Raw genomic sequence first — 14,464 nt, forward strand, 5'->3', positions numbered from 1 at the left:
AACACACATTAACCAGATAACTGCTGCGGCATATGGATGCCTGGCAAACCTGAGAATAGCGCTCCGGTACCTCAGTAAGGAATCGTTCATGACTTTTACACTGTGTACGTTAGGCCCATACTGGAGTACGTAGCACCAGTTTGGAACCCACACCTGGTTAAACACATCAAGAAATTAGAGAAAGTGCAAAGGTTTCCAATAAGGCTAGTTCCAGAGCTAAGGGGAATGTCCTATCAAGAAAGGTTAAGGGAAATTGGTCTGACAACACTGGAGGACAGGAAGGTCAGGGGAGACATGAAAACGACATACAAAATACTGCATGGAATAAACAAGATGGACAGAGACAGGATGTTCCAGAGATGGGACACAGAAACAAGGGGTCACAATTGGAAGCTGAAGACTCAGAGAGTTGTTAGGAAGTATTTCTTCAGTCATAGAGTAGTTAGGAAGTGAAATAGTCTGGCAAGCGATATAGTGGAGGCAGGAACTATACATAGTTTTAAGACGAGGTATGATAAAGCTCATGGAGCAGGGGGAGAGAGGACCTAGTAGCTGTCGGTGAAGAGGCGGGGCCAGGAGCTGAGTCTCGACCCCTGCAACCATAATTAGGTGAGTAATTAGGCGAGTACACCTGTGAGAAAGCGAGTAGGCGCTTCCAAATGATTGGAGAGGGGGAGTGGGAGGGGAGAGGAGGGGGAGGGGAGAGGAGGAGGGAGGGGATGGGGATAGGAATGGGGAGGGGAGTGGTGGGGGAGGGGAGGGAAGGGGGAATGGAAGGGGAATAGCGGGAGGGGAATGGATGGGGAGGGGGGAAGGGGAGGGGGGAAAGGGGAAGGGGGAGGGGGGAAGGGGAGCGGGGTGTGGGTGGGGCAGGGCTTGGGGAGGGTTGAGGTTGGGGTGGGAGGAGTGGGGGAGTTGGAAGGAGAGGGGGAGAGGGGAAGGGGTTAGGGGATGGGGTGGTGGAAGGGCCGTGTACATTGGGAATCAGTACTCCCCGGGTGGCCGTCCTGTGAGGTGATGGTAGCTCTTTCAAGGAAATGGAAATTATTGGCCAAATCTTCTAATTAAATGAACTAATGTGTAATAGAAGAGGTGTTGTTAGAAACTGAAGAAGTTCACATCACGTGTAATGTACTGTTCTCAAAGTATTAATTTTCACTACAGGAAGGCTAACTTGTATTGGCCAATATGAGTCAACTACCATAAGGGAGATGGTAGGATATAACACCCAAATCTTAATTTGGTGAGTAACATTGAAATGTTCCTTATACCTTTATCTAATCATGTAATTGATTTTTAATTATATAATATTATTCAAGCAAATTACTCGGGTCAAGTAACTGATATTACAAAATATGTACAATTCACACATAATTTGTCAAGTGTTACTGGCATATTTTTTCCAAATAATTCTAAGAACTATATGTTCAAATAACTTAAAGGTCCAGACGTGTGTGGTATTGTGAGCTGAGAAGATGGACACGACGGAGGGACATTATTGTGACCTGGTGTCCCTAAAGTCCCACTTGACTCTGCGGTACAACAATATCAGTAAGTGCAAACTGTTTAATGTACTAAACTTTCTGCACAATTATGGGGGTGAAATGTTAATTCCGGATTGTACCTGTGAAATTTGCCCACATAACTTTTCACAACTACTGTCGCCGCTAATTCTACATTCACCACTATCACAATTACAACCACCACTGCTATTACTGCTTTATTGCCACTGCTACTATTACTATATAATAACCTATGTGACATGTTAAGATATCTTATTCATGAAGTAAGATACCAGATATAACCAATACGCAAACTGCAGATATAAATCCAGATGTACTCCTGTAAACCCTCATGGGGCCGAGTTCCTATGTTTATTGTGTATCCATATGGTCTTGTCCATGGAATGGATATGGGGGTTGCACAATAAACTAGCTATTTCGAGGCAAAATCTAAATCGGATCTAAATCTACCACTGTCTTCTTCCCCCGCCGCTCCTTTATTGTCTTCTGGTCCCTCTCTTCTTTTCTCGCATTAGTTATGACTTCTTAATGGGTCAGCATGGACCGATTTGTCTTAGGGTTCATTTCAAAAGTAATGTTTTTTTATGAACAAAAAACGAATTAGAAATTGAGTTACGTGGTGTTTTAAAGAAAATATTCATCGAGGGAGACTGACACTCTGACAAAGAAGCGATGACATCGTAATCTCCACTATATTTTATTTACACGTTAGGTTTTTCATTTCGCAGCCGCTGTTGACGGTAATAAAATTCGTCAGGTCCCGCTGGTCTAGACAGAAAGATTCCTGTTACTCTTTTAGAAACTTCTTTCGAGGTTCGAAAGAAAGTTACACTGGTAGAATGACACCTGTCACTGTTCGTGGTAGAATGACACCTGTCTCTGTTCGTGGTAGAATGACACCTGTCTCTGTTCGTGGTAGAATGACACCTGTCTCTGTTCGTGGTAGAATGACACCTGTCTCTGTTCGTGGTAGAATGACACCTGTCTCTGTTCGTGGTAGAATGACACCTGTCTCTGTTCGTGGTAGAATGGCACCTGTCACTGTTCGTGGTAGAATGACGCCTGTCACTGTTCGTGGTAGAATGACACCTGTCACTGTTCGTGGTAGAATGACGCCTGTCACTGTTCGTGGTAGAATGACGCCTGTCACTGTTCGTGGTAGAATGACACCTGTCACTGTTCGTGGTAGAATGACGCCTGTCACTGTTCGTGGTAGAATGACGCCTGTCACTGTTCGTGGTAGAATGACGCCTGTCACTGTTCGTGGTAGAATGACGCCTGTCACTGTTCGTGGTAGAATGACGCCTGTCACTGTTCGTGGTAGAATGACACCTGTCACTGTTCGTGGTAGAATGACACCTGTCACTGTTCGTGGTAGAATGACACCTGTCACTGTTCGTGGTAGAATGACACCTGTCACTGTTCGTGGTAGAATGACACCTGTCACTGTTCGTGGTAGAATGACACCTGTCACTGTTCGTGGTAGAATGACACCTGTCACTGTTCGTGGTAGAATGACACCTGTCACTGTTCGTGGTAGAATGACGCCTGTCACTGTTCGCGGTAGAATGACGCCTGTCACTGTTCGCGGTAGAATGACGCCTGTCACTGTTCGCGGTAGAATGACGCCTGTCACTGTTCGCGGTAGAATGACGCCTGTCACTGTTCGCGGTAGAATGACGCCTGTCACTGTTCGCGGTAGAATGACGCCTGTCACTGTTCGCGGTAGAATGACGCCTGTCACTGTTCGCGGTAGAATGACGCCTGTCACTGTTCGCGGTAGAATGACGCCTGTCACTGTTCGCGGTAGAATGACGCCTGTCACTGTTCGCGGTAGAATGACGCCTGTCACTGTTCGCGGTAGAATGACGCCTGTCACTGTTCGCGGTAGAATGACGCCTGTCACTGTTCGCGGTAGAATGACGCCTGTCACTGTTCGCGGTAGAATGACGCCTGTCACTGTTCGCGGTAGAATGACGCCTGTCACTGTTCGCGGTAGAATGACGCCTGTCACTGTTCGCGGTAGAATGACGCCTGTCACTGTTCGCGGTAGAATGACGCCTGTCACTGTTCGCGGTAGAATGACGCCTGTCACTGTTCGCGGTAGAATGACGCCTGTCACTGTTCGCGGTAGAATGACGCCTGTCACTGTTCGCGGTAGAATGACGCCTGTCACTGTTCGCGGTAGAATGACGCCTGTCACTGTTCGCGGTAGAATGACGCCTGTCACTGTTCGCGGTAGAATGACGCCTGTCACTGTTCGCGGTAGAATGACGCCTGTCACTGTTCGCGGTAGAATGACGCCTGTCACTGTTCGCGGTAGAATGACGCCTGTCACTGTTCGCGGTAGAATGACGCCTGTCACTGTTCGCGGTAGAATGACGCCTGTCACTGTTCGCGGTAGAATGACGCCTGTCACTGTTCGCGGTAGAATGACGCCTGTCACTGTTCGCGGTAGAATGACGCCTGTCACTGTTCGCGGTAGAATGACGCCTGTCACTGTTCGCGGTAGAATGACGCCTGTCACTGTTCGCGGTAGAATGACGCCTGTCACTGTTCGCGGTAGAATGACGCCTGTCACTGTTCGCGGTAGAATGACGCCTGTCACTGTTCGCGGTAGAATGACGCCTGTCACTGTTCGCGGTAGAATGACGCCTGTCACTGTTCGCGGTAGAATGACGCCTGTCACTGTTCGCGGTAGAATGACGCCTGTCACTGTTCGCGGTAGAATGACGCCTGTCACTGTTCGCGGTAGAATGACATCTGTCACTGTTCGTGGTAGAACGACTCCTGTTACTGTTCGTGGTCGAAAACCACTTGCCACTGTTCACAGTAACATAACTATCACTGTTCATGGTATCGATTATGTCTAACTTGGGATTCTTCTATATCATTCATATATTTCTATGATCTATGTACAATAGACTACTAGACAGCTATCGAGGTTGTATAACCCATAATTTGAGTAATGTAAGATATTCCTGCCATGTTTCAAGAGAAGATTCAATTATGTTTCTATGACAGAACTGCTTGGTACAATAATTTGGGCAGCATCCCATCCTGGTAGGTGATTACAGGTGATAGAGACAGAGTGGCAGAATAGTTACAATATCTTTGTTCATTCTTGAAGTCTTCATAATCCTGTTAATATCCTCATGAAGTATCCCCATCTTCTGTGTCTAGCTTCATTTTTATGCTCCCCGAGAACCACAATTATGCAACACGAGGACCACAAGTATGCTGCACGAGGACTGCAGCTATGCTACATAAGAACATAAGAACATAAGAACATAAGAACATAAGAACATAAGAACGAAGGAACACTGCAGCAGGCCTACTGGCCCATGCGAGGCAGGTCCAAGTCTCCTACCGGCTTAAGCCAATGCACCCAACCTAGTCAGGTCAGGTCACCTTGACTTAAGGGAGGAACACGGCAACCGTCCTGGTAGCACAAGCTAATCAGGTCCAACTCACACCCACCCACGCCCACTCGTGTAGTTATCCAACCTATTTTTAAGGCTACACAACGTTCTGGCCTCTATAACTCTACTTGGGAGTTTGTTCCACTCATCCACAACTCTATTACCAAACCAGTACTTTCCTATTCCTTCCTGAATCTGAATTTTTCTAACTTAAAACCATTGCTGCGAGTCCTGTCTAGGCTAGATATTTTCAGCACACTATTTGCATCCCCTTTATTTATTCCTGTCTTCCATTTATACACCTCAATCATATCCCCCCTAATTCTACGTCTTTCTAGAGAGTGAAGATTCAGGGCCCTTAGTCTATCCTCATAGGGAAGGTTTCTGATACATGGGATCAACATTGTCATCCTCCTTTGTACATTTTCCAGAGCATTTATATCCATTCTGTAATACGGTGACCAAAACTGTGCAGCATAATCTAAATGAGGCCTAACCAAGGATGTATAGAGTTGAACAACCTGAGGACTTCTATTATTTATGCTTCTTGATATAAAGCCAAGGATTCTATTAGCTTTATTGCGAACACTTATGCACTGTTGTCTTGGTTTCAGATTACTGCTAACCAGAACTCCTAAATCTTTTTCGCAATCCGTAATATTAAGATCTACATTATTTAGTTTATATGTGGCATGGTTATTGTCCTGTCCAACATTTAGAACTTTGCATTTGTCTATATTAAACTGCATCTGCCACTTATCCGACCACTGCATCAGTCTACTCAAATCTTCCTGGAGTGCTCTAATGTCCTCGTCAGAATGAATTCGACGGCCTATTTTGGTGTCATCGGCAAACTTGCTGATGTCGCTCTTTATGCCCTCATCTATGTCGTTTATGTATATTGTGAACAGCAGGGGGCCACTAGGACCACTACTGTGCTACACGAGGACCGCTGCTGTGCTACACTAGGACCACTACTGTGCTACACTAGGACTCCTACTGTGCTACACTAGGACCGCTGCTGTTACACTAGGACCGCTGCTGTGCTACACTAGGACCACTGCTGTGCTACACTAGGACCACTGCTGTGCTTCACTAGGACCACTGCTGTGCTACACTAGGACCACTACTGTGCTACACTAGGACCACTACTGTGCTACACTAGGACCACTACTGTGCTACACTAGAACCACTACTGTGCTACACTAGGACCACTACTGTGCTACACTAGGACCACTGCTGTGCTACACTAGGACCACTGCTGTGCTACACTAGAACCACTACTGTGCTACACTAGGACCACTACTGTGCTACACTAGGACCACTACTGTGCTACACTAGGACCACTGCTGTGCTACACTAGGACCACTGCTGTGCTACACTAGGACCACTGCTGTGCTACACTAGGACCACTGCTGTGCTACACTAGGACCACTGCTGTGCTACACTAGGACCACTGCTGTGCTACACTAGGACCACTGCTGTGCTACACTAGGACCACTGCTGTGCTACACTAGGACCACTGCTGTGCTACACTAGGACCACTGCTGTGCTACACTGAGCCACGTTCATTCCTACATTAGCACTTATTTAGAGATAATTGTAGTTGGAACATGAGTGGTGTTTAATAATTATCGTAGACATTGTTTATAAAAATCTAATATTTTAATAATAGTGTATGAACTTTTTTTATATTTTATTTAAAACTTCATGCACAAATATATATATATATATATATATATATTATATATATATATATATATATATATATATATATATTTATAATATATATATATATATATATATATAAATATATATATAGGTACATATATCAATATGTAACACTGACACTGGTGAGGAGCAATAACATTCACTACACAATCTACTGAATAAGCACATACATAAGGACATTAAAATAAACTTAACACAACCTACAGACTGCTTCTACGTACATTGTTTCACAAGTACACAAGTACTCAAGGGTTCATAGATATAATGGTACCTACTCATTATTACTTACACTACCCCCCCCCCCCACCACCACCAATGAATACTTTCCACATTCCCTTGTTCACTTAAAATTCAAAAAAGACTTGAACAAGGACATCAATAAAACAATATATAAATACAAAACAATCCAGGCAACATCTGACAGTCTACTATGTACAAGTTTTTAAACCGTATCACAATTCAAGAAGGAATAAATGTATAATAAAGGCCACAAAATGGCTATAAACAAAACTCTTAAATTACAACCTCAACACAATAATAATGCACCAAGCTTAATGACAATCGCCAATAATACACAAACAACCCGCACATAAAAGAGAGAAGCTTACGACGACGTTTCGGTCCGACTTGGACCATTGACAAAGTCACACTCAATCAGTGTGACTTTGTCAATGGTCCAAGTCGGACCGAAACGTCGTCGTAAGCTTCTCTCTTTTATGTGCGGGTTGTTTGTGTATCGTTCCAGTCACGGTATTGTGCCTTTTTGTTACCAATAATACAACTCGCAACAAATTGCACAAGACCTACAATATGCATTATTAAGAAACCTGTGCTGTAACACAGGTGACCCATAATCCCCCCCCCACACATACACATTGAAAACTAACCCCATCACCAGTCTGAATAATCATGACATTAATTATCCTCAATTTAGGAATATTATAACACATGTCACTTGAGGAAACATTTACAACATGGATGGTACAGGACTACCAAAATCACAATACCTTAAATAAGACTAACACAATGTGAATATTACATTTCAAAACACATGTTTACAACTACCAATAAAGTTGGTATTACGGTTAATGACTTAAACTTATTACACATTAATTGCCCCCCCCCTTCACCCCGAAATAAGGAATTTACTGCAGGTAATGACATCTATTCCCAAAATTCATATATGAATAAACCTAAGTGGTAATTATAAGTATTAGTGAAACAGTCACCAAAGACACAGTACATTTAATAACAAATATTAACATAAGGGAAACATCTTATCACATTAATACAGTACATGTATATACAATAGCCCATTTCGCAGCATCAAGGATACTAAAATGAACGTTGGGACACCCTCTTACTACAAAGGTTCTGTACATGTGTATACAAGAGGCCACATAACAGCAGGCCCCTCACAACTAACACTACCTGCCATCATACAGCAGACCTCACCACACCTGCCACGACGTGTCCCGCCCATACCGAAACCCCGCTCTCAACTGGCTAAGGTTCCCTCCCTCGCTGCCCCACTACTACTTTTGCATGCCCACCTGGGCCTTGGGGACCACGTTTGCCATACTCTCCAGGCACTACCTGATGTCGCTGCTCACCTCCACTAGCACACCGCCCCCCGTCTACCGATGCTTTCTTCCCTGTACGTTGAGCCGGCGTCAGGACGTCGTCAGAGTCCGACATTGCTGCCACCCTCTTCCTCGTCCCAGCGTCCTCCATGTTTGTGACCGGGGTGTCCACACGAACCCCCACCACCACCTTCGTCGATGCCTTCTGACCAGGCGTCCTCGCGTCCCTGCCAGTCTCACCAGCACCAACAACCTCCTCCTCCTCCTCCTCCTCCTCCTCCTCCTCCTCCTCCTCCTGTTCGACCGCCATGGACACGAGCTCCGGACTGGCCGACGGCACATCCGGGGAGACCACATCTGTAGACGGGAACATGGTATGCAAAGCCGATGATAATGTCGCAACCAAGTCCTCCATTTCTGTCGTCACCTGGTCCTTCCCAAAAACCTTCTGTACCACTGGTGATGCAGGCAACTCGGGAGACGTTATCTCCAATTTTGACTCCACCACTTGCTCCTCAGTCTCCTCACTCCAATGGGGACCATGCCCACCATCTCCTTGACATCTACGTATGGGAGTCTCCTGCCCATCGTCATTTGTTGCTCCACCGGCCGGCCTCCTGGCCTGCCCTCGCTGCCCACACTCTGCCGCCATATGATCATAGTCGCCGCAGAGGCGGCACGTCCGTCGTTGTCCAGCATACACCATGACCTGCGTGCGGAAATCAAGGTACACAATACGACGGTATGGCCTGGCGTAGAGACATCTTGAGGGTAAACGTCCCTTCGGGTAGACCAGCATACGCCCCAGCCACCCACTTGCCTTGTTTTGCCATGTGTAGCACTCCGTATCTTCTGAAAGCACTGCTGAGATCCACTGAATCGGCCTCGAAGGGCACATTGCGCAGTTTCACCCACATATATTGTCTTAAGACATCCACCATACGCACACGCACTGCAGGGGACACATCTACGCAGATATCTTGAAATTGCTCAACCAGCTCCTCATACACTGGCCCCTTGTAGTTTCACAAAAATCCGGTAGGCGCCATTTAAAGCCACACCGTACAAATCCTTTTTCTCAATACCATAAGTGTCACGGATAATCTTGGGTAGCAATACCTGTACAGTCTCAGGCGTAATCGCCCCCCCCCCGAATAAGCTCTATACCAACGGTATTCACCCGCCTCCTCACGCTAAATGCCATAACGTCACCGGATAGCTTGCTAGACTCAGTTGAGAGGTGCGAGGCACGTCCACACTCCCTGGCAGCTAGGTTGTGAATGGCTAGTGTATGAACTATGGAATAATTTCAAAATAATTGATGAGTGTTTTAGAATAGGAATAGTTATATGAAGGTTTCTGTTATTTTAATATTAAGTAAGGTGATAGGTCACTAAGTAATGTAAAGTGGAACCAGAGGTGTAAGTACAACTAAGTCCTTGTAAATTCCTCATAATGAGGAATTTCATTGCAGATTTATTACCGCATTTAGAATCCATCGTTACTCTTAGTATTTACCTATAGTTAATTTCTTCTAAATTCTCTAAGTTTTCTTTTTTATAAATCTGAAGATAATGGTATACCAGAGCAACTCAAGAACCACTCTGAGCTAAACTGATGGGGAGGAACCATTCTCTCTGTCGTAGTAAAGAGAAAATACGGAGTTAATACAAGAAATCATCATTCACAAGTGCTTCCGACAAATTTTTTTTTATTTCAAATCAAATAATGTTTAAGAAATGCTATAGAGCTTACTATTACATACTGTGATTTAAGGTACATTAATTAAGAGTAGTTACCCTTGCACAATGTGGCTGCCACCTGCACTACAACACGCAGACTTACCAACGATATATTTATGTAGGCAAATTGGATGGACCTGATTATCTCTCTATTGGTAACTAACCACACTTCCCTTTTCTGTTTCAGTGGTGATAGTAAAGCAGGACAAGAGAGTCTAAGGAGATTTGTTTATTCACAAAGATGTTAATTTGGTTCTAAGGAGCACAAATACACGTTTCTCTAGTGATTTCTTAAGCTCACCTTATCTCTATCCCGCTCCGTCCCACGAATGCATAGTTATCGAGGGCTAAACTATTTATCGGTACATTTATAATTATGCGATGTTTCTAAGCTCAGCGTTAAAAATATGACATGGCAATTAGAGAAGACCGGGGACTAAAACTAGCATTTTATTTCCATCTGGCTTTCTAATACCTTACATTGTAATTACATCCTCACGGCCGACATAAAAACTGCACTGCAGCCAACACAGTAAACATAAATTATTTCCATGTTTAAAAAAATCCCTAGCTAAACGTGCCTACCAGAGCCATGCTTATACCCAAACATGGAAGGTTCTAATATGCTAAGTACTCTGGGGCTATTGTGAATTATTAAGAGGAAGAAGCGAGTTACGGGCGGGCAGCGGTGTGTGGCTCATCTCTCGGAATTTTCTACCAGGTGGGTGATTGTCGTGGATAATGTCCTGCAGGTGGTAATATTTAGACTGAGCTGGCCTTTGATGCTGGATGAAGTACGATAATAGCTCCAAGACGATTAATTCATTTCTGTATAAAAGAATCTCGTATATTTTTAGCTCTCAAATTATATCCCAAGCCAAGTTAGACTCAATTTGTCTAAACATCATCTTACTTGTTTTCATTATAAAAGAATGACATCCTTCATTTTAGGATCAGCTTAGAAGGATATATATATATACATACACGTTTGTAAATGCATATATTACTGTTTAAAATACATGGAACCGAAAAGAATTTTGACAGGGATGATGGACTTCTTATCATACTAAAATACTTTTATAAATGTTAATAAAAGGTTTTCATGAATAAAAACACTCCATATATTTGGTGATTTTTAATTACGACAAATTGAAAATAGAACGTAAGTTAAGTTTCGTCAGCATTAATTAAGGTTTGTAAGAAGATACCTCTTCAAGGGGGGCTCCTTGGCACGGTGAAGAGGCTCTTGGTCTGAGGAATTAGACCTGTTAGTCTCCTTCCTCAGACCGAACCTAATTACCCCCCAATCCCCTCTTCCATATCCCATCTTCCCCATCCTCCCTTTTTCCTTTCCTCCTCCTCCTCCCCGTCCCTCCTTTATTCCCTTCCTCTTTTTGGCCTTTGGATTCTTCCCGCAGGCACGCTGGTTCCTAGGTAGGGGGAAGGGTACCGGGGTCCATCCTATTCCGTTGAGGTTCTTGGCGGTGGCGTAGATTGCCGTGGAATCTGGATCGCCTGGGGATGTCCCAATTCCTCTCCGGTCTCCCGAAGGGGGGGGGGCGGGGGCAGGGGGACTTTGGGTGTCTTTCGGGCGACGGGTGTATCTCTGGAGGCCGCCTTTCGGATTCCGGGGGTGGTGGCCAAAGGAGGTATGCTTTGTGGCAGATATCTGGTCGCCCTCTCTTGTCCATCGAGGTAGCTCGGCAGATGTGAGGTTGCTATCCCAGATTACTGGTTTATTGGCATGAAGGGTAGGGTATGACACGGGTTCTATGCCGCATCTGTGCTACTTGCGGTGCTGAGGTCTTCTTGGGCGTGGAGGGAGATTTCCGGCACTTTCATTCTTACTAGGAACTATTCCTCCCTGTTCCCCGCTTTGTTCATTCTTTTTTTATTTTATTTTTTTTAATAAAAACAAAAAGAAGTAACTTAACCATGAAGGATCCAATCCATGACCCTGCCACCCCCGGGCCCCTTCTTGATACTGCACCCTGTTCTGATCCTGCCTCATTTTTTGACCACTCTTCAGACACTTCTAATGCCCCCATACCTCTTGCTGGTGCTGTTTCTCACCTTCTTCAGGTACCGGGGTTTCGAATCTCCATCCCGTTCCACGTCGGACCAACTCCGGTCCCACTCCTAAACGCCAACTGCCTGATAATACTTTTTCGCTGCCACCTTGTTCTAAGCAGATAAGACCGACACGTCATGCACTCCCTTTCCACGATCAGTTTCGGAATGCACAATGGACTAAATTCTTTACGACCGACTTCCTCAATTGCCTATCTTTCCGACCTTAGTATTGGCAAGGCGCTCCTACGCCATGTTGGTAGAGATATTTGCTTTCACTTTGTCAAGAGTGGTACATGCATCATCACTGTCCAGAATGCTACCCAAGCTCATAATCTTTCTCTTCTTTTACATATCCATACTATTCCTGTCACTATCGAAAAAATAATTCCTTCAATTCTTGTAGTGGTACTGTCATTCTGCCCCATACCATAGTCCAACAGAATTTCCAGACCTGTGACGATGACATTCTCGAACAGCTGGAACTCCGAAATCTCCCAATCCTCAAAGTAGACACTTATGTCCTTCCTTCCCACGGCTGGAGACAATACGCTTCCATGTGGCTCAATTAACTTTCGACAGCCGTGAACTCCCATCCTCTGTTTATGTAGCAGGATATCGTTTACAAGTTCGAAAGGTGATCCCTACACCACAACAGTGTAGAAATTGCTGGCAATTTTGTCACCCAGCAAAATATTGCAGATCTATAGCCAAATGCCCAGCCTGTGGTGCCGATGACCATTCTAATACGTCATGTAGTCGACCTCCCTCTTGCCTTAATTGTCATGAGGCTCACCCTTCTTACTCTCGCCATTGCCAGGTCTACGTAAATGAGCGATAAATTCATTGCCTCAAAGAGGCAGAAGATCTCCCTTATTCTACGGCAGCTTCTCATCTACGCTTCCAAGGGACACTACTCCGTATTTCTTATTCTCGTGTTTCTAAACGTTTCCCCACCTCTGGGGTCCCATCTTCTGCAGCTTCCTCTGTGGTTACCCCTCCCATAGTCACTCCTGTCTCATTCTTTTGTTGTCCTGGGCACAAGTCCCTACTTCAACACCTCAGTCTGTTCTCACTTCTTCGTCCCCCTACTTTGGTACAGTCCATTACTGTCCCAATCTTTACCCACCCTCCTCCTTCCATCTCCAGTATTGTCTCCCATACGACGTCTTTGAATTCCGAAACACTTGAAGCTATCTCAAAATATATTGCAGAGACTAAATCATCAGTGGACACTGATCCACCCTCTGTTTCTTCCCTTTCCTCTCCTCCATCTGAGCAACCCCTTCGCAGTACTCCATTCCTTCGCTACTTGAACGTTTTCCACTGCCGCCACATGTGGACTTTTCTAACCCCTCTAGTCTGTAGGTACTCTCACCTGCAAATTTCTGGTATCTTTATTGTTGCCAATCATGGCCTATTTACAGTGGAATATCTGCGACCTCAGGGGTAATCGAGGCGAGCTTCAGATGTTGCTCTCCCGGTTTTCCCCTGTTGGTGTTTGCTTACAAGAACCAAAATTACACTCCACTGTTATCTATCCCATCTTAGGCTATAATTTATTGTATTCTTTGGATTCTTTTTCTGCTAGGACCTTTATTAAAGTGCCCTTCTACGCACTGATATTCTGTACCATCAGCAATTTGTTCATACTTCGCTGCATTGTATCCACTTGCATAAGTGGTATACAATCTGTTCTTTATATCTCTCCTTCTTGGGTATTATCTATCCCAGATGTTGCCTTGTTTCATCCTTACCGCCACCACTTCTGTTACTTTGCGATTTTAATGCCCATCATTTCCTCTGGGGGGGGGTCTCACTGTTATTCCCGTGGCATTCAGTTGGAGGCTTTTCTAGCTTCTCACCCCCTCCATGTTTTAAATACAGGTACTCCCACCCACTTTGATGCTCGTACTCATACTCTCTTGCATCGATCTCTCGGTCTGCTCTTCCTCCACTGCGCTAGACTTCACCTGATCTGTTCTCCTGGACTTACATGACACCAATCATTTTCCATTCATTTTTACTTCTCCTTCATATTCACCATCTCTTCGTAGCCCACGCTGGCAATTTGATCAAGCAAACTGGGATCTTTACTCGCAACTAACTGCTTTAAGTGAGGTTCTTTCCTCATTCTCCACTGATGAGCTTTTATACTGCTTCTCATTCTATACCCCAAACCTCGGGCAGGCATTCTCAGAAGTGCGTGCCTTGGTGGTCTCCTGCTTGTGCTCAGGCAGTACTTTTGAACGTGCTGCGTGGGGCAGGTACCAGTACAATAGAACCACGAAGAGACTTCTTGATTTTAAGCTGAAGCGTGCAGTTGCTTGCTGTGTCATCCGTGACGCTAAACGCACTTGCTGGCGAGTTTGTTTCCACCATCACCTCTGCTT

The 14,464-nt window shown here is 44.9% G+C and overlaps 1 protein-coding gene across 6 annotated transcripts in view; it reads left to right on the forward strand.

Annotated features, from left to right (window-relative positions):
* The first annotated feature begins 975 nt into the window (after positions 1-975).
* Positions 976-14,464, forward strand: part of LOC138854800 (uncharacterized) — a 391,661-nt gene continuing 378,172 nt past the window's right edge. For 4 of the 6 annotated variants that reach the window (XR_011393968.1, XR_011393967.1, XM_070099892.1 and 1 more), the window contains exons 1-2: positions 976-1,243; positions 1,443-1,551. Coding sequence is in view for 1 of the 6 variants with exons in the window: in XM_070099891.1 (XP_069955992.1) it covers positions 1,476-1,551 (76 nt within the window). In the remaining 5 variants the exon portion in view is untranslated. Of the gene's footprint in view, positions 1,244-1,442; positions 1,552-5,559; positions 5,579-10,188; positions 10,714-14,464 lie in introns of those variants that run through there. The other 2 variants (XR_011393966.1, XR_011393969.1) reach the window with 2 other exon arrangements.

Source organism: Cherax quadricarinatus, chromosome 70 (genome assembly GCF_038502225.1).
Source record: "Cherax quadricarinatus isolate ZL_2023a chromosome 70, ASM3850222v1, whole genome shotgun sequence".
NCBI lineage: Eukaryota > Metazoa > Arthropoda > Malacostraca > Decapoda > Parastacidae > Cherax > Cherax quadricarinatus.